Raw genomic sequence first — 20,480 nt, 5'->3', positions numbered from 1 at the left:
ACCGAGTTCTAACAGCCAAACACTTTATGTCTAGTTCAAAATGAGTCCTTGTGACAAAACAACACAGGTAGATAACACTGGGTAGTGTAATGCATTATCTCTAATAGAAAAGCATAGATTCTGTAAAATGATACCAGTGGAATCTAATATTTCTTTGAAATCTATTTCCTGGATAGTATTTCTCCTCAGAAGCTACTTATCTCCCTTCTGCTCTGCCTTTGTGGGGACAGCACAAGCATGGTGCGCAGTACAGGGTATCATTCCAGTCTGGCAAATGGAAAAGCACTAAAACAGACCTGAGGGGTCCCTGTGTTGGATCAGTGCTCAGGGGAGTGTCCATCCCAACCTTGCAGCTCTCCTGGCCCGCCTCCCACTGCAGGCACTGATCTCCCGTGCTGCTGGTACAGAACCAGCAAGAGCTCTGAGAGTCTTCTGGGGACATACAGGCAGGGGGGGAAAAAAAAGGAAGAAAAATCACATCTTTAATTCCCCCCTGCTGACAGCTTTCTTAATAAATATTGTAAAAAAATTTCTCTGTTAAGAGCCACCCAGTAATCTAATTTGCAAGCCCCCGTGATATATTCAGCAGCCAGCTCCAGGGAGGTGTGTTTCTGCTGTCAGAATCACATGAGCAGGGAATAAAATTCTGAGCTCTTGCTGAAAGCTGCGGTAATTTATGATGAGTTGTTGGCTTTTATTTTTTCATACTATTTTTGACTCAGCTGAACAAAGAGGGTAGAACTGCTACTGAGTTTACATTGCTCAGGTTTTTTTTCTACCGTATGCTCCCCTACCTGTGTGTTTTCACAGAATATAACAGTACAAATACTCCACGTTTGAGTTTTACATATGTCGAAAGAAATCACGGAGTGATGCCCCTGTTTAATAATGAGTGATGGATCCTGGATTATTTCAATCATCCCCCCTCTTGACATGCTCCTGAAGGAGTTAAGCCTGTGCCAGTCTGCTGTGTTTAGGTAATCCCAGATTTGTCTGTCACCTTCTGTGTTGTCTGGCTGGTGCATCCTTGGGCTCTTCCTTCTCTTCTCCTCGGCTCCGGTTTAAGGAACATTCCGCTCTGGTGCGTACACAGAAGGCAAAGCAAAACCCAAAAAGCTTTCACGAGATTAGAGCGGTGCAGACAAGGTCGGGCTGTTTGGTGAGAGAGCTGATTCTCCACAGCAGTGTCTTTGTGGTTGTGTCCAGTTTCCTGCAATGGGAAAAGCTTCCTGTCTTGGAGTTCCATCTCTATCAGGTCCATCCCCTCAGCTGAGAAGGACCAACAGTGTTTTCTCAGAAATTAACTCAAAGAAAGCAAAGCAAAGAGGTGAGAAAGCCAGCCCAAAACCTCCAGGGTGTTACTGCTCAGCTGGGGGAAGGTGCAGTGGCTAGGTGTCTTCAGCCTTGAAAGAACTTTCAGAACCACTACACAGGTAATTCCATCTGAGCTCTTAGTTCATGATGAACACCTCGACTCTTGGGGTGCACCTCTGTTCCCTCCTCTCTGCTTTAAGAACTCAGAGCTCACAGTGACTGCTGGTGTGGTTCATCCATAGCCAGAGGCCTCTCCTTCAGGGAGAAGGGGTTTTGGGTGTCCACAGGGACAAGACTTTACCCTCAGTAAAGAGCTCCCAGGCATCACTTGCTTTCTCTAAGCCTTTGTGCAGACCTTGAGAGGAAAACCAGGTTGCCAGCACTCACTGGCTTTCTCTGGGGTACACATGGGGACAGTCCAATAGATCTCTCAGATCTCTCTTTTTCCCCTTTGAAAAAAAAAAAAAAAGGAATTTGATATCTATAAAAATGGTGCTGTCTCTGTCCTACCTTTTCATCCACGTTCCCTTTTAGTTCTGCATCAACGAGGTTTTGAGGATGCACCCAGCGAACACAAAGTGTTGCTTTCATTGTTCCTCCTAAAGATTGAACATTTTAAAACCCACTTCTCATTCCTTTATTCCTGCTCCCGCCTTCGTTACTGGGAAGCAAACACTAATGGGCTGGGTTTTATAACAGTGCTTGGGTGAGGAATTGCTGTCAATGATCACTTTTTCAGAGAGCGGCTGGGGAGATGCATGAAATGAGTTCTTCATTCACCTAAAATTGCCCGTTGTTCGTATCACCCTGAGTGGAGGCTGCTGCATTGCTGTTCTCTTGTGTTGCAGTGAGAGGTGCAGATACACCCTGCGTGGCCATGAGAAGTCAGTCAACAGCATCGAGTTCCTGCCCTTCTCCAGCACCGCTCTCACCAGCTCTGCTGACAAGACCTTGTCTCTCTGGGATGTCAGAACGGTAAGCAGGCTTGGCCTTGGCCTTTCCTGAATTTGGGCAAAGTAGTGACGTGTGTGGCATGAGAATAATGAAATCCAGTGTGAAATCAAAACAGGAATTAAGGGTGATGGGCTAGTAAAATATTCTAAAACGTTTGTTATCTTCTGACCAAAAATGTCACCATGTAACAACGCTTCCTCTAGAAGGGATTTGCCTCCCCTCCTCCAGAACTCTGCTGATTCCTCATGGAACGTGCATTATTTTCTCCATATTATATCACTGCAGGTAGTGACAGAAACTCTGCGTCTCTTCCTTTGTTCTTCTCTACCTTCTTTCTTTGGAATAGGCAAAAATGGATTGAGTGCACTGGAGAGTGTATTTGTCCCTGCTGCTTTGCAAACCAAATATGCTGCAAATCCTGTCCAATTAGAAATATAAGAACGAGTCAGGAGGAATTTTTTTCCTCTTTCATCAGAAAATCTAGTAATTATTGCTGTTTCTGTGGTATGGAGCAACTTCTGAAGTTCTCAAATTATTCCTTGAGTCGGTGTTACAGCCACTCTGCGTTTCTCAGACAGTGTAAAGGTACAAGATTCCAGCCTCAAATGGAGGAGGTTGTATTCATGGAAGGGATTTGAGAGGAAGCAGGCAGAGCTGTTGCTGTGGATTAAATGGTGTTGTTATCAGAGCTAGACAAACACAGGATAGGAAAAACTGCCATGGTAATGACAGCGGAATACTTGAGATGCTCATTAGGCAATTTCTATTTATGGATCATAGAAACAGACTGAATAGAAGGTCATTTGATAATAATAAAACTCCTGGTCAGAAAGCACAACGAGTTAAAATGAAACTAGTCAAGACTCATTATTCCTAAATGCGTTGGTTTGTAGGAATATTTGATATCCAAAGATGAATAATTCAAAGAGAGGAAAAAAATTATTGAAATACAAACAAAAGTGAAATGCTTAATGGAAAAATAGATTTCTGCTTTGTTTCGTTTTCAATAAATCCTGCAAGGAACTTTATCTTGCAAATATCTCGGTAATCTCCTGCTCATAGCAAATTAACAGAGTCATCAAGGAGTTTTCCTTTGACAAACATAAGGAAAAAGCCTCTATTTGCTCACCAGTATTGTTTTTTTTCAGCTTTGGGTAATTTTGCTGAGATAGGAAAGACCTTTTGTGAAGAGAAAACGTTATATATGGCATTTTGTTGTGCATTCATGCCGTTGAATTTTTTTTCACGTCCAGTGGGAAATCTTGCAGGTTTGGGATAAATGCCCACAGTGGAGCCTCACTTGAGGTGGTGAGATCCCTGTGAAGATGCCACCTCCCTCTAAATGCTGAACGACATTAAACGTTCCCTCCAGAAAGAAGATGAATTATTTTGTCCCATTAATTGGGAATAGAGTATTTTCTCACCTCTGTGAGATCGATTAGCACTAAGGAGTACATTTAAGATACTTCTAATGAAACACGAAAACCACGCTTGAGTTTGTTTTCTCATAAATCAGATTCCTATTGCTAATCACATCTTGCTCTTCAATCATGAAGCGCAGTCAGCTCTTTATTATTAAAGATAATGGACACAGAGAACTGTAAGTCAGGGCAGTGTAAGTTGAATGGACAATGAGCTCTGGATTTGGGGCAGGATGGAACATAAATCTTTGTCATTACTAAGCTGGAACTCTAACGCAAGCCTGTAGACTTTGGAAACACAGGGTGTTGCTTTTTCTTCTTTTTCTTTTTAATTTTTTTTTTCTGGGTAACAGAAAGTAAGATCCATCCAGTGGTTTAAAAAAATCTTCATCAAATTGACTCTAATTTTAAACCTAAGGGGTATGTTGCCTATGGGAAAGGGAGAACAGAGAGAGGTGAATTGCGCTTGTGGCTCTTTCCAAACGCTGAGGGGAGAATTACGGATTTGGTATTGGATTTGGGCAGGGACCATGCTCCTGCTGTGCCAGACATGCAGTAGATCAGATGTGGAGTCTTGGGTTGCAGTGCAGGATGTATTCTGTTCCCATCTGTTGAAACCAGTTGAAGAGGTGTTTTTCTTTATCTCGTAACTCCGGGAGGGAGGGCCCAGGCGCCTTCTGTTAATGGGCCAGCTGTTAAAACCAGGTGGGGCAGTGTTCCTTATCTCCTCCACCACCCATCCTCCCTCCAGGGGGATTATCTGCTGTTCATGGGCCCTCGAGCCTCACGGCATGGCTGATAAAATTACATCATCCCATTGGGAGATGCTCCACCCAGGGGGAGGAGCCCAGCATTCCTACCTGAGATTCAGAACAGCAGGACAGCCTGTTTGCTCTGGATTCCAGAGGAAGACTGGACCCATCTCAGCCCCACTGGACCCTTGTACAGGATCATCTCTGCTCCAACACAACCACGTCTGTCATTCTAGGAGGACTTAATTGAACTGCCACCAAAACCGTGCTGCCAACACAAGGGTGGCAGGTTGTGTTGTGATTCTCCCAGTGTTTTTCTTTCCTTGTTCATTTGCTTTTTTGTACTACTACATTTTTAATATTCCTGGTAAAGAGCTGTTATTCCTATTCCCATATCTTTTCCTGAAAGCCCCTCAATTTCAAAATCATAATACTTTAGAGGGAGGGGGTTTACATCCTCCATTCCAAGGGAAGCTCCGGCTTTTCCCTGGCAGACACCTGTCTTTCCAAACTAAGACATGTGGAGACCCAGGCTGCAGTTCTCTGGTGGGAATTTCTTGCCAGTGAAGCTGATGGCTCTGGTGCCAAGATAAGAGGAATTTATTCCTCTTCGTGCCAGTTTCATAGAAAGACAAGCGTGTTCTGGCTTCTCACCAGAACGATTCCTCGCTGACACATCAGGGAAAGCATCTCCACCCATGAATTGCAGAGTGTGTCCAGTGATGAATGTGAGAGGTGCAAAAGAGCCTGTGACCCCCTGAGTACAAGTTCCCCTGCCTGGGTTAATTCCTGCCACGATGAGGGACCTGCCACTCCTCTGCATCTCCCACAGCCTCACGAGCCACTGCCTGAGGCTGCTCACGTTTGTCTCGACACCATTTGAGCCAAGCTTGAAACTCTGCTCTTTTTTCAGACGGGTGAGATACCAAATACTTATACGCTTAAATAATTGAATAGAAGGGAAGAAAAAAATACTCACATTTTTTCATTCTACATGCTTGAAACTTATTGATTTAGCAACTATCGCATCTGCTTTCTGATTTTTGAAGTGTCAGATTCTATAACTGGATATTTCCATTTTGAAAACGTTGTGGAGAGACTGTCATTTTAAAGGCAGTTTTCAGTAGTAATGCCCCGAGGAATGTGTCCAGCGAGGATTTGGGAAGGATTCTGTGTGTCTTTAGCAGGACAGGCCCATTCACATCGGTGACACTGTTCTTGTGAAGGAAGTTCAGCACATGCAGAGCTCTGTGAAAAGTCACAGTCGTGCAATGCTCTATTTCTATTTGATTGTGTGAAATAACAAGCATTTGAGAGATTGTTTGATAATTTGTGTCCATTTTGGTCTCTATTGCTCACTGATATTCAAGTTTAATATTTTAGTTACCCGGGATTTATTTCTTTACGCAGTGCAGCTCAGTGATTTAAGATGAGACCTGCTTTTTCTGCATTCTGTTTGCAGAAGACTGCTGCATAACACAAATGAAAGGATTCCATTTCCACCCCACTATCAAACTAACACCTCTGACATTCAAGGAGGAAGGCATCAAGGATGACAACTTTTTCCTATCTGGGCCAAAGATGACTTGAGCAGGGATAAGGCAGCAGAACAGTGACCAGATGCCAGTTCTGGCTCTGCACATCAAATTGTGTCCTTGTCAGTAATTTGTGGGCTGAATAGCAGAATCAAAAGTTTGAAGCTCCAAGGTAGTGTGGTCCTTGATGAATAATGCAGGCACCAATCTCGTAGGAAAAAGGAAAAAAAAAACCAGGATGAAATTGCCCAAAATCCTGCCTCAACAGCAGCCAGAAACTCCCAGTAAAAACCTGGCTCTGGCCATTTTCCTCCTCAGAGACTCCTGCAGTTTCCCCTTCCCCAGAGCAAGGGAGGGCAGTGGGAATGCAGGCAGAGCCTCCTTTCAGGCTCCTGCAGGAATATCTGTGCATGGGTGTGGAGAAACTGCATCTCTCAGCCCCTGGGAATGATTCCTGAGTGTGCTGCACCACACTTCATCCAGCAGGGCCGGCTGGGGCTGCAGCACACCCGCAGGAATTCATTAGGAAGAAGCAGTCAGGGCAAAAAGGAAGAGGCTGCTGGGGCCTTCTGTAGGGCAGTGTTCTGTCTCCAAAGGTGGCATGGGATAAAAGAGGTTCTCAGGCACAGCCCTTTTTAGCGCAGCACTTGTTAATAAATTGCAGCTTCTGTGCTCCAGTGTCTGCTTATCACGGCGTGCTGATGGCTCTGGAGCATTAGCTGAGTTTGATGGAGTTCCCACACAATTAGGTGTGTGGGAGCAGCAGGGAAACCCGAATGAATGTCCCACCTGGTGGGAGAAGCAGCAACACTCAGCAACCCCAGCACCGTGCTCTGAGGAGTCTTACAAATCAAGGTTCTGCCTGCTCTGTTCTTCCTTGGCTTTTCAGGATCTGCCCCACAGAGGTCCCGAAATGATCTCTCTGTGCATCCAAAGAAATAGAGGAGTGAACCCCAAGAATGTGGGGGTGGTCGTTTGCATTTTTTCCTTTGTGGAAGGGCTCTGGCTGGAGGCAGGTGGGTCGTCTGAGGACAGTGGCCGTTTCTAAGGGCTTTTCACTCCGTGTCCTACCAGAGAATAAATAAATCCGTGCACAGGGCAGTTTCTGAGCTGTTGGCTGAGGTTTCCAGCTGTGCTGCAGCATTTCAATGATGAGCACTTGGCTGCCTGTGTGTTTCATATGGATGTAGAATAATTACAAGGATGCTGATCTAAGCTGCAGCCTTGCAATTTTCTCCTTCACGATGCAGCCCCATCCTCTCCCACCCTGGGATGTCTTTGGCCTGGGACAGCCCTGCTGTGGTTCCTGTTGCGGCTCAGAGTTGGTTAACTTTTGGTGAAATTCAGGGAAATTGTTCCAAACTAAAAATTTCCTTAGATAACCTTTTAAATTTATTTTCTTCTAATGAAATTGTCTTTTAGATCACTTGTTTTCCAGTGTTTATTTCATCACTATTTAGTAATCTCTAAATTAGCAATTCCCTTGCATATCCTATTGTAGTTTTGTTCCATGCAGTGAAATATAAATTAGCTCGTAGACTTTTCGCTTTTCAGTATGGATTTTGTCAGAACCCTTTTGTCAGTAGACTTAAAGCACGTGGGGACACCCAGAACTTTGCAGGGACTGTGCCTATCTGTGGTGGGGGTTCTTTGCCTTAGTCCCTTTGGAGTGGTCATTCATGAGGCAAATTCTGGAAAAATGACAAAGTATTTAAGGATCAGGTGTATGAGAGAAGCCTTAAGCAGCCAAAAGGGAGGGACTTTGCAAAGCAGTCTGGTTGTCTTTGTAATTTTTAGCCTATTCCAGATGATTTATCCCCAAGTAAACACCTTAGACACAAAATTATCAGTCAGAATCTCCTCAGGGCATTGGATTTGTCAGTTTTATTTGAACCCCTTTGAACTCCTGGGGAATGAATTCACGAGCTGAGTGGATAGACAGGATGGGTCATTTAAAAAACCTTTGACAGGCAGTTTAAGGTCCAAATCAATCCTCTTCAAAAGTAGGTCAAAGATTGAAGTTGTCAGTATTGGAGACAAAGAGCTCTTCCATGCAAACTCCAAATCTCCTGGTGCGATTGAATTATGTTGCTGTAAATAAGGGATGTGCAAGGATAAGTCCAGTTCCTGGCATGAAGTGTAACAAATTCTGTGTTCCTAATCCTGTGCATTTGTAAATGATGGGTTCATGTTTGAAAACTCCCTGTCTTAACATGAAAAGGAATTTGAGTCACAGTGAAATATGAAATCAAGAACAAATAGTTATGAATACAGATTAGGCTTTCTCCCAGTTAGTAGTATCACAAAAGACAAAAGTAGAATTCGAAAAGGTTTATGTTAAATATGTTTGGGATGCTTTGCTAGAGACTTAGTGCCAATTTTTTAAGAACCAGAAGTATGATTGAGGATAAAAGTCAAGATTACTTTCTAATAATGAAAAAACAATTGGGAAAAAAAAAAAGCTTAATTTGGTCAATGCAGTTCTTAAAAATGCTACGTTCTGACTTTATGTCTAAACAACTTCAGTGAAAAAGGCGAATTGCAGTAGAATATTTCAAATAATGAACATAGAAGTGCAACTTGGATCAGTTGACCCAGATGCAAGCACGAAAATATCCAAAGTTCTTGTTTTGCTGTGAGTTTCTTTCTTCCTGAGAGGCGAGAAAACCACTGCCCTTCAAACTCTGTGTGGCTGCTGTCCCCAGGATCACCCTCACACTGGAACTGTCTTTCCCTTGGACTTGTTCCTCCTTTGTCTTGTCTTCCAAATCAAACCATGAAATCGACAGTTGAACAACCTGTGGAATCAGCTGATCCCACAGGCGTTTTTTCCCTGTTAAACTAGGTTTAAATCAGACTAAACCTTTTAGAATCAGACAGGTTGTTCTGCAGCGCTCAACAACTAGACTGGATGATCTTAAAGGTCTTTTGCAACCAAAATGATTCCATGATTGTAAAGCCCCAGGTGAACTAGTGGCCCTTAGAAGGTTATAATTGTTTTATTCAGCTGTTGCTGTTCGCTGATATGCCCAGTCCTGTCCAGTGGATGCCAGAGTCCTGTTGCCAGTGGGAATTCAAGCCATTAATGATTTGTCTTCCATTGCCTTTTCCCCAAAACGTAAAGAAGAAAACATAGAAAAGCTACATTTTTAGTTTCAAGGGGAAGTCTTTAAGACGACAAGACAGTTCTGTGTGTCCAAGCTTAAACCTCCAGCTTGACTTGCAATTCATGTGAAATGTATAAATGGCAGTGAGGTTAGATTAAAGTAAAATTTTCCATCGTGATATTTACACTGCTGCTGGAGAATCACAGAATCTGCTGAGCAGGAAGAGACCCACGAGGACCATCCAGTCCAGCTCCTGGCCCTGCACAGCACCATCCCCAGCAATCCCTGAGAGCATTGTCCAAATGCTCCTTGAGCTCTGGCAGCCTTGGGGCCGTGACCATTCTCTGGCGAGCCAGTTCCAAGAGCCCCAGGATCCTCTACAGCTAGATGCTTTCCTTCCTGTGCAGTCCTGGTTTCCCCAGGGGCTCTGCAGGAGTTTCTTCCAAAGTCTGCACCCTCCAGGGCAGGCTTCTTGCGGTGCAGCCCAGCCTGGCCTGGACTTCCTGGTGTCTTGGGGCGAGTGTTGGCTCCTTCCTCACACCACTGCCTTTCCCAGGGTTGGAGCAGCCCTGTGATGGATCCCTAGCAAGGTATAGCCGTGCCTGTCCTGGAATCCCCGTTTGCTGCCGCGCTCCCAAAGCTCCCAGCACATGGATTCCCTCCAGTGCTGCAGCCCTGCGGGGCTCGGTGCCTTTTACCAAAGCTTCTGCTGTGCTTCAAGGCTCCCTCTCATCCCAGTGCCGTTCTCCTCAGTTCCCAGCACTCAGCCGGAGAGATGCTGCTGGGCAAGGAGTGTGGAGTGGTGGAGCCCTGTGCTCCACGGGTCTGTGGTCACAAAGGAGGGACACCTGCATTCCAGGCGGCAGGCCCTGCGATCCCCACTGCACTGGCAGCTCCCTGCACTGTTGGGGTTGCAAACCCGCAAGGGCAGGCAGAGAGAAGCGGTGGAGGGAAGGGGGGGAATTAATTCACCACCCGTTGAGGCAGATTGCATCAGTTTTCACTTGCTGCTTTGTCTTTGAATATCAGCAGCAATTAGAGAGCTAAACATAGATGAATTTAACCTATTGGACGTCTGGCCGTGGGTTCCAGTAAACATTGCGTGGCTTCTGGCACGGGGTCTGGGGGAGTGCAGAGTGAAATGAAAATGAGGGGAGAGGAGAGAGGGAAGCAGGTTGTGCTCCTGCCTGGGCAGGTGCAGATTGACCCGAATCTGAACTTCTCACCAGCTGCCTGTGCCCATCCATAATGTGTGGGCAGGATATATTGCAGTGAGAATGAGTTTGATTTCCATGTCGCCAATGTCACTTTGAAACAAAATGGGAGTCAAGTTCTTTCAAAGGCTTTGAGAAAGGCCTGGCTGCAGAATAATATTTGCATTGACTTCTTACTCCTAAAACTCTAATTAAATTATTGATTATGAAGCTGGCTGCTTTCTTAATAGTTCCTAATGTAACAATTAAACCAAAGTAAGTAATTAAAAATGAAAAGATTGGTCCACAAGTGCAATCTTCAAAAGGTCATTTTCAATTTAATCACTTTTTTTTTTTTTTGAAACAGGCAGGAATAAAACAAATGAGTCATTAGCAAAAAAGCAATTTAGTGTGTGCATGTGTGTAATAATGTGTCTACCAGATGACCACTGACCACGCAATACCTGAATGAATTTTAAATAATGGCTAAATTCACTTGGTTGATATTATATTAACGCGTCTCTTCCAGACCAGGCCTCTGGTGTGTGAAGTGCAGTAGGAGATACAAAACTGTAGCATGTTTCTACTCTGGGCAGCTGAGAGCCCAGGGCAGAAGCCAGAAACTTCAGCCAAAGAGCACAAAAGTTTCGCTGCGACTATTATGTTATTGTTTAATGTCAGAAACAATGTTTTGTACTACACTGAGCACTCAGGATTATTTTATAGGTGTGAGAAGTGAGGGTTTAGATGCCAGTCAGGTTGGTCCATGGATTTTTACAGGTGTGAAAGGTGGCAGGGAGGAGAGCACAAAGGTGTTTTCCAGAAAAATTTCAAAAAGACCACTTGACACTGTTGGATAGTGATTGCTGTGCTGGCTGCAGTTGGATTCTGCTTCAATGCATCTGCTCCAGACCAAATCCTCCTCTTGCTGCGGCAGTGGGGGGGAATTCCTGTGGAGTTCAGGTTGTAAGAGAACGAGATAAATCTGTTCCTCTTGAAGTCAAATGCCACGGTGACTGTGGCTACGCGTTTTCAAAAAAGATCTATTAAAACCCAAACAAACTCCAAACCTTACAAATCAATTTCCTTTCTTCTAAAAATAATGTGAATAATACATTTTCAGTGATTAATTTTTCAGTTCGGTAAAAACCGAATCAAAATATTGGTGATGATTTGATGTGTTTGTCTAGATTGCTCCCTTTTAACTGCTTGTGGATACCTTTATTCCCACTCTGGCTCCCCACTGCCTCAGGGGGTGGCTGCTTTGGACTTCAAGTCCTTTTCATAAGGCAACCAGATACTGCCAGGGAAATGGCTTGAACTGAGAAGCAGGCAGACCTTTGCGACGACTTCAGCTATGCTGTGTTCAGACAAATGGAATTTCAGACCTTGTAAGGTATTTGCATAAAAACATTTTCTTGCTGCTTCAGGAAGCCTTAAGCAGCCAATTTTGTCGCGTGCAGAATAGCTGAGGGCCCGGTTTTGCAGGAGAAGCTGCAGCCTGCCAAGTTGGTTTTGGGTAGAACGCCCCGTGGAGCGCTGACGGATGGTGAAGGTTTGCAGCGGGAATTCACGCTTCAAACATTGCTCAAAGGACGGAATTTTGGTGGTGCATATTTAATGTACAGTGCCTGCCAGGCGCTCGCAGGTGTTAAACAGCTCTGTGCCCTGACACCCTGAAGGCCACAGCACGGGGAGGTGTTGTTCACACGCTGTGGTCCAAGGCCAAAATGCAGCCCTTTGATTACTGATGAATTCCTCTGCCACATTTAGAAGCATCGTTAGTAGCTGAGGATGTTTTCTGTTGAGAGGCAGTGTGGTTGGTCTATTGCAAGACAGATATGGAATTTAGGAGGTGGTTCTTGTCTTCCTCACGGCCCCAGGGATTTGCTTGTGAGCGGTGGGCTTATCACTTCACCATATCACTTCATCCTATCACTTCACCTCTCTTCCATCCCCCCTTTCACCCTTGGGCTGCAGTGTTGGGCTTGAGAAGAGCACATTAAAAAGTGAGTCTTGCCTTGTCAGTGTGCTGTACTAACGACCGAGAGATCATGGAATGTGCTGAGTTGGAAGGGACCTCCAAGGAGCATCAAGAGGTTTCAATGATGCCTTAGGTTTCAGCTTTCATGTTTTTCAGACTCTGTGCTGCCTAGGGGTGCAGTTCTGAGCCTCATGTTAAGTGTCAGTCAGCTCTGTTCACAGTGCAGGGAGACAACACAAATCCTTTTGCTGCTGGAGACCAAGGACAACTTTCAGGCCCAAAAGCACAAACACGGGTGGACTGAAGAGAGAAAACAAGAAGGATGAGACCTCACAACCTGGAGCTGTAACTGGACAATTAAACCCCAATATGCAAATGGACCAAAATTTATGAAAGTGTGAGACCTTGTGACCAGTCAGCCGTTTTGTGACCATTTTGGGTCCACCTTGGGTATGGCCCTGGTCAGGCTCTTGTCCTGCCCCAGGTGGATCCTGAAAGGCCTTTCCATAAACACCTCCTTTATTCTCTAGCTCTGTCCAGTCTCTGTTTCAGGTCAGCCCTCCCAAGGCATCATCAACTGATACTCTAAAATACAACATATTCAGTTCCCTCTTTCTGGAATCCTTTTCTCTACCCGTGTTTTCAGGTTGTTCTGTAGAAAGGATTAATTTGATGCAAATGAGAGACGAACCCGACTGCTCAAATGGTGGAGGTGGGATGAAGAATATGACAGACGTCCTGAGAAGGAGCTTCAGGTGTTGAAGAGTGTCACTGTGGATTGGGAGACACTGACACAGGCTGCTGGAGAGGAGACCCGAGGAGGAGCATTTTTGTTGTACAGTTGTATTTAGAAGTGCTCCAGGAGACAATCCTGGTGGGATTTCCCATCTCCCATAGAAATGGAAGCATGTGTCCATTTGCTGCATTGCAGATGAGGTGGTGTCATGGCATTGGAACCAGAAGTGACTCTGTGAACTGTCCCTTCTGGTATCCTGAGAGGCCCGAGTGTCCCTCACTCGGCAGCAAAGAATCCACTGCTAATTGCAGGCTGAAATTTCTGTGAGGCAAAGGAAAGACATCTGTCTCCATCACTGGGCCCATCTGGAATTTCCCATCAAGGAGACAGTGTTCCAGTCAGAGGTGTGACTTGCTGTGTCACTGCAGTTGACAGCCAGGTTTTCTTGCACCGTGACATTTGCCAGGCTCTTCGGCTGACGACAGCCTTCTCCTCTAAGTGCCCTGGGATTGCTCGCAGAATTTCCCCTGCGTGTTTTCTCCTCCTGCATGTACTGGCATCTCCTTTGTTTTCTTGGAACGATTAGACATACCTCAAAGACGCACATTTATCAAGGCAGTCAGCATGCAATTGCTCATCCCTGTCATAAATCCCAGTGTCCCAAACTATCCCATGGCAAAGCCGACTGAGAGTGCGCTAATTCCCTCACACACGTTATGTTTGGATGGTTTGTGCCCTGCTTTCCCAAAGCCCCTCTTGATTGCGGGGTAATTTCAGACCTAGAGAGGAAAAAGCATCTTCAGCAGCAGCATCGTTGTCTCTCAAGTTCAGATTTCTGGCAATGGTTCACTGTGGCACTACTAAAATTAATTGTTTCAGGACTCAAAATGTCCTGGCACCGACACAGGCGGAATGAGGAGCTGCCAAAAAGGTACCACCAGTTGATCCCCTGGGAACTGGCTGTTCCCACTCTGCTCAGCGTGGTTTTCAGGACAGAAAGAATTTACCGGCAAAGACTGGTTTTACAGTTTATTTAGCTTCTCATTTTCTCCAAAAATAAATATGTGATTATGGCATTCCCGCTTTCCCTCTTCTGTGGCTCAAGCCCAGCTTCTCTGCTTCCAAAGGGGTTTCAGGCCAGCGTTTTGCAAATGATAGTATTTTACATGCCAGTCCCTTACTCAGCTGATTGTTTCTTTCCCCTCAGAAAACGTTTTATAGGGAAGCAATAATCTTTCAGAAGTAAGACATCACACTCAGATTGGAAGCGCTGGGACAAAGCTGGTAAGGCAAGAAGCAGAACTCGGCAATTCAGCGACGTCCAGTGACCAAGCCTTTGTCTGTCATCTTCCTGTGCTGGTGACGATGGTCCAGCATCTATGGCCCAATTCTGCAGTGTGAGCAAACCTCAGGAAAGGAGGTTACTCAGCGCTGGGTGTTGATACACCTGCGCCAAGGCCTACTTTTGATTTAAATCTCTCCTGGTTTATACGACATTTATGCAAAAGTAACAGCAAGTTGCTTGAGCAAAAAGTTACGGAAGTGCAGGGATGGTCAGGACCTGGGCCAAAGCTGTCCCACTTCCCAGCTCCATCCAGTGGGGCCACGCAACTGGTTTTACCGGTTGAGACGGCAAGTTGGGTTTGAAATTCACTGCATTTGGAAATGCAGGTAGAATTTATTTGACCCGGTTAAAGCGTAAATAAGTGTCAGCTGTATTTGTGTGAGTGTAACTGGAGTTTATAAAAAGTCAGGTTCATAGGAAATGGGATAGGCAGTGCCAGATATTGTGAGGGGAAAAAAGTTGAGCAGCTTTATTCTGGGAAAAATATGTAACATATTCGAATAATTTCGCTTTAGGGGCAGATATTTTGGTGAAATTGGGTCCCTCTAAAACCTTTCTTTTCCTAATCTAGAAAATGGAGTTTGCAAGAACTGCCATGAGTTTGCAGAGTATTCTTTTTTATAAATCCAGAAAGCCCTCTTTTTTCTGGAGAAAAATGCACATACTGCTTTGAACTTAGACCCTGTTGTTTCCAGTGGAGTGTGACTTGGCGTAAAGGAGAGTTAAACAACTGCCGCGCACCTGCAAAGGTGTGCGTCTACAAATATGGGGCTGCACACCTTTTCTAGATATATTCTTCTACCCCAGAAACACTTATGAGTAGTCAAGAGTAAATATTTGTATGAAATCCGAGACAATAAAGACATCACTCGGCACGGATGATAACTAGGAAGGCAGTAAATTGTGTGTACTGGTATAATGTTCAAAATTGGGCTGGCTTTGTGGTGACAGCCCCCATCTGCTGTCTGACTTGCCACTTTTGAGAGTTTGGTTATTAAACAAATTAATGGAGCAATTTACATTTCTTCCTCACTCAACATTAGCAAGTGGATTGCTTTTCCTAATTAGCATGTGAGGAAATGGATAATAAAGCTTTTCCCAAAAAATATGCCTCGCCGATTCTCACACCTTACTCCAAATTTTCTCATTTTTTAACCTGCCAAAATGAAATAAATGTCTGCTGGGGGTATGAAAAAAAAGTAATTCTTTCTTCTTTAACTTCCTTTTAATTAACTTTTAATGTGTGTTGTTACTCAGGGATCATTCCTTAATACTAAATGTGTCTGAAACAGAAAAGACAGATTTAAATGATTTAGATCAACATCTGCTGAACGCAGGGGCATCAAATTACAGACTGGGAAAAACAGTGGCTTTCTGCCAGCATTCACAGACAAAAAAAAAAAAAAAAAAAGAAGAAAAGCCACAAAAATTTGTTTTCCATTTCTGTAAATATATATATAAAATAAAACTTCCTGAATAGCACCAAACTGCTCTGTAAGCATCACCAAAGTAGCAGAGATTTTGATGGGGGACATCTTTCTGGTATAAAAGTCAATGTTTCGACTTGTTGTGGGGCAGCCCTCTTAATTTAAGACCAAGAAAGGAGAGTGTTCCATAGTTTCTACCTACCTGATTATATAAAGTTAATCCATACTGGTGTTAAATAACTCTGTTTAGATGTATTGGTTCTGTCTTTAGCAATTTAGAACAATCTTCATAAGTAATGTGCAGTAAGAGGGTATTAAAATAATTGCCTGCTATTTATTTTCAGCAATGTTCAACTTCAGAAATGGCATAAGAAAAAGAAATATTTCATGGCAATCTCAAAGATTTCCAATAGTTGAATCAATGCAGTAAACACAATATAGTTTTCCAAATAATTACAGAGGCTAAGGGTATGTCACAGACCTAAACACAAAATCACTCTTAACATGGTTAGAATATTATCTGATGGGAGAGAATGTGATCACAAAAACCTGATTGATCCAATTATTTCTGTGGAAACGTCTTTATTTTGCAAGCTTCTCTCACAAGCTGGGTAGCATCCCAGTGGGAATTTTCTCCATCCCCAGAGGGGATCAGGGAGGGCTCAGAGCAGATGCCCAGGAAGGGTTTCTGAGGTGGGCAGAGCTCGGGTGGTTCTGTCAACAATTTTATTCTAGAATAGAAGTAGAAATAGAACTTGGATCCCGTATCTTGTATCAGGACGTGTGAAATGGGTCACTTGGGCATTTGTACCCCCCATGAGCTGTGTTCTGCTGTCTCCAAGACTGGGATGATTTGGATTAGCAGGAAAAGTCAGTAGGTTTAAAACTTTCTGTGTGTCAACTCAGTTCTGGAAAACCAGACTCTGATATTAGTCTACAGAATTTTGGAGATTCCCCCTTGACAATTTGGATCTATTTTTCAGTTTCTAACAATATACTTACATCTTAACTTGTTGGTATTTTAGAACAGAAAGTTGCTGTGATTCAGTAAGCCTTAACTTTATAAAAGGTGTTTTCCAGCACTGCTGATATTATTTTACCAAATTTGTGTCAGCTAATTTATTTAAACGGACCTGTTCCTTGACCAGGTTTATTGGTAGAAGAGGTTTATTTCCCACATTGTCAATTCTTGCTGACAACACTTCTGTTAATAACAGGATGCAAATTAAATCATGGGAGAAAGCATAAATGTGAGTAAAATCAGAGCTGGCTGCTCAGGACTGTTCCCAGCTCTGGAGTAACAGTGTGTTCTGATTCCTTCTGGCTGCACACACGATGGCCCTTACAAAATTCCTGCCCTGGTGAGAAGCGTCCCGCGTGTGAGGGGTCTCCCATTCCATGCCCGGAATTTTTCCCTATTGCACGGATCCTACTGTGCCAAACCCCACATAATGCCATGACCAAAAGCAGGCTGAGTGATCCTAGTGATGACTTCAAGACAATATAAATCAGGTAGACCTTGCTCCATCCTCTGTCAGCGTTACTGTCCCATTTCCGAGAGGGACCTGGGATGGAACAAGAAGGAAGATGACAGTGTAGAGCAGATAAATCATGTTGCGCTTCCCTCCCAGATAACTATGGATGGTGTAGGTTAAGAGAGAGGAAGATGACAGAAAGATAAAATCAAGGATAAATGAAAAATAAGCAGTAAGAGAGATCGATGTGAAAGCAAAGTAAGCAGTGGTGTCAAGAGAAAAACAGGGCATAAAAGAGCTTAAGGAAAGGGAACAGCTAACAAAAAATCAGGAAATATTATATATTTTTGGTGTCCGTTTTCTGCTTGGAAGCTTCCGCCAAATAAAAGGCTCTGTAATAGTGATTGATTTGTAATCTCTGGTGTCATTGCCCTCACTTCCCCAAAGCCTTCTGGAGGCTGGCTGTTGAAAAGTATGAATTGCAGCAAAGAAATGGTTCCTGGCAAAAAGAGGGATGGGTAATCAATTCCCTTCCTGCCGGGCAGGGCTCTCCCTCCCGTCACATTTGCTGCCTGCTGTCCTCTCTGGTGGTGGTGCCCAGGGAGGACACAGGGATACCGGGATGGCAAATCCATCATTCCCATTGCTGCTGAGCCCACCAGGGAACGCTGAGGACAGACAGCATGTCTCGAGTTGAGCAATTCAGTTGTTTTTCAGATGAAGCAAAACTTGGGTGGCTTTTCAGGAGTCAGTGTTCCCCCTGGGCTGGTGGTCCCTGGGGGGTGATGCCCAGCTGGAGAGTGTGTTTGTTGGCAGCAGAAGTTGCACTCGCGCTGCCCAGGCCGCACACTTGGGGTGGGCTCCTGTGCCACTGGAGAACTCCTAAGGTTTTCTCTCCCTCCCACGTTTTGGCACTGGGCAGACAGCATTTGAGGGGAAACGCGGAGTGTCTGCTTAGGAGCAGGAACAGCAGGGGCTGCTGGTCCCAAGGAGGGACAGGGCTGGAGGGGTTTCACAGCAGTTGTATCCTCAGGGAGCAGAACGAGGCTGTGGGAGGAGGAGAACACAGCCCCAGGCTGAAATCCCAAAGCAGAACAGCCTTGGGACAACGTGCCAGAGCACCTGCAGCAAAAGAGGGAGCACATTCCCAGGTGTGAGCTCCTCCCTCCTCTTCCAGGAGCGGGGCCTTCAGCAAGAGCTGAGGAAGAGGAGGCGAAGGCAGTGGGTATGAGGGCTGTCCTTGTAGCCGTTGTGATGCTCCAAGGTGGGATACAAGCGTTCAGCAGGTGTCCATGGAAGCTGGCAATGAGGTAGGGTGGGAGGCTGGGGATGAGCCCATCCTGCTCCCACCTACCTCGGCAAAGGTGCTCTCAGCCCTCCTGCTGGGGGGACAGAAGGGATAAATAAAAAACGCGGAAGAGGAATTACTAAAACTGTCCCTTGATAACCAAATGGTTGATCATAAATTGGAGTGTCTATGCAAATGAAGTAAATAATTAAAAACTCCAAGAACAGCACTGACTAGGTGGTTGATGGCTGGCAATTATAAACGCTGAATTTTTAATATGCATACATCTAAGGAGCCAGTAAAAATTAGCTCCTAGACTAATGGACTTGCCTTTCTTCCAAGGCAGAATTTTAATGAGAGCATTATTTATAGCAGAGACCAAGAACGAACATTTTCTTGCTCAGTCTCATTCCTTCTTTGCTGGCACTTTATTCATTAACCTCTGAACTTCTCTAGAGAAGAATAATGCCCTACATAGTGGGAGGGCAAAGATCACCCTGACCCCCTGAAATTAGTCACGGGTCGGGTATTGTTAAGAGAGTTCCGTCTCCTAACAAATAATATTCATAAAACCCCGTTGGTGATATGTCCTCATTTCCTGCTGGTTTCTGGGTCATTTATCTGCAGTTCAGTTCACTGAAGAGAAAATTAACAGAATGTGGTGTCTTGTAGTGCAGGGCTTCTTGTGCCATCTTGTCTTGTACCGTGCAATACCATGAGATTTTAGGATTTCATTTGAAAATTTGCAGAACTGGAATGCAAGTTACAGGTCATATGCGTTTTAAAGGGCTTTATGTGCTTTCCTTTTGAGCTTCTTTCTGTGAAATATTTTTGTTATCATTTTTTCTAATTTAAGATAAAACACTTGTCTTTTAGTTATCAGTTATGCTCAGGGTTAAATTGAAAAGTACAGAACCAATGAAATTAGTGAGAAGCTTTACTCCTCAGCTCAAGAGATGACTGTGTGTGCTGACCCTAGTGATGATGGAGACGGGAAAGGAGAAAGAGCAAAAATGAAAATAGTATGTTGGGAGGTTGTAATCCAACCCAAATGAAAGCATTTTATCAGAGAAGGCAGTTCTTATTTAAAAAAGATATGTGATTTTTGCCTTTGCCTTCTGAAAAGACACAGCTCAGTTTGCACTTCATTCTTTGCTAATCAAAATGATGAGTTGAAAATGTTCACCTGCAAAGTTCTTTTAACAACGTTTTTGAACTCGGGTGTTCAAATGGCTGAGCCCAGAGAAGATGTCTGCGTGAGAAGTACCATTTAATCTGGAAGATGCCTGAACCTTGCTATGGAGCAGAGTTGTTAATGTGCATGTCTAATGCAGGTATTTTTTTTTTTTCTGAATTAATTTTTAAACCTCTTTGGGTTTTGACAGTAATATCTGCTTTGAGATACGTCTGTGTGTCTTAGGAAGTTGTCAGATCCACGTCTGACTCAGGAGCTGTTTCATCTTGCTGAGATAGGAGGGGGTTTGGGGATGTTGGTAACTTCCCATCACCTTTAAGAGGATACAAAGTGAATGGACATCTGAATGCATATAACGGGACCATACAAGATGTCAAAATGCATTCCATGTATTTTTGATATGAAAAGCAAGTTTAAACTGGAGACCATGAAATAATAGTGAGGACAGCAGAGTAACTGTTCAGTAAGAGAACTTTCCTCGCTTGTAGCTGATTTTGTGTGGAACTGGATGGGAAAACTGGAGCAGATGTACCAGGGCACAGCACTTCCCATGGCGGCAAGCTGAAACTGGGACGGAAAAGAAGGTGTCTTGTCCAGTGTTACTTGAGTGGCCTGAAGGTGACTGGTAAAATGAGAACTCTCAGCCATGAATTCTCCCATCAGTTCCTGTGTTTGAAGCACATCGGGGCTGGTGACTCTTAGGGAAACATCCCCTGTGCAAAACCAGGCAAGGCAGCATTGCAGTGCTGAGGGA

The 20,480-nt window shown here is 44.3% G+C and overlaps 1 protein-coding gene across 1 annotated transcript in view; it reads left to right on the top strand.

Annotated features, from left to right (window-relative positions):
• SPAG16 (sperm associated antigen 16) overlaps positions 1-20,480 on the top strand; it is a 289,974-nt gene that overhangs the window by 139,655 nt on the left and 129,839 nt on the right. Inside the window, exon 5 of the mRNA XM_066189439.1 lies at positions 2,163-2,289. Within this exon, the coding sequence (XP_066045536.1) occupies positions 2,163-2,289 (127 nt within the window). The remainder of the gene's footprint in view (positions 1-2,162; positions 2,290-20,480) is intronic.

Source organism: Chamaea fasciata, unplaced genomic scaffold (genome assembly GCF_029207755.1).
Source record: "Chamaea fasciata isolate MVZ Bird 193981 ecotype frontalis unplaced genomic scaffold, bChaFas1.0.hap1 SCAF_8, whole genome shotgun sequence".
Lineage (NCBI taxonomy): Eukaryota > Metazoa > Chordata > Aves > Passeriformes > Sylviidae > Chamaea > Chamaea fasciata.
Note: the sequence above shows the minus strand (reverse complement) of the source record. Positions and strands in the feature narration are given on the sequence as shown.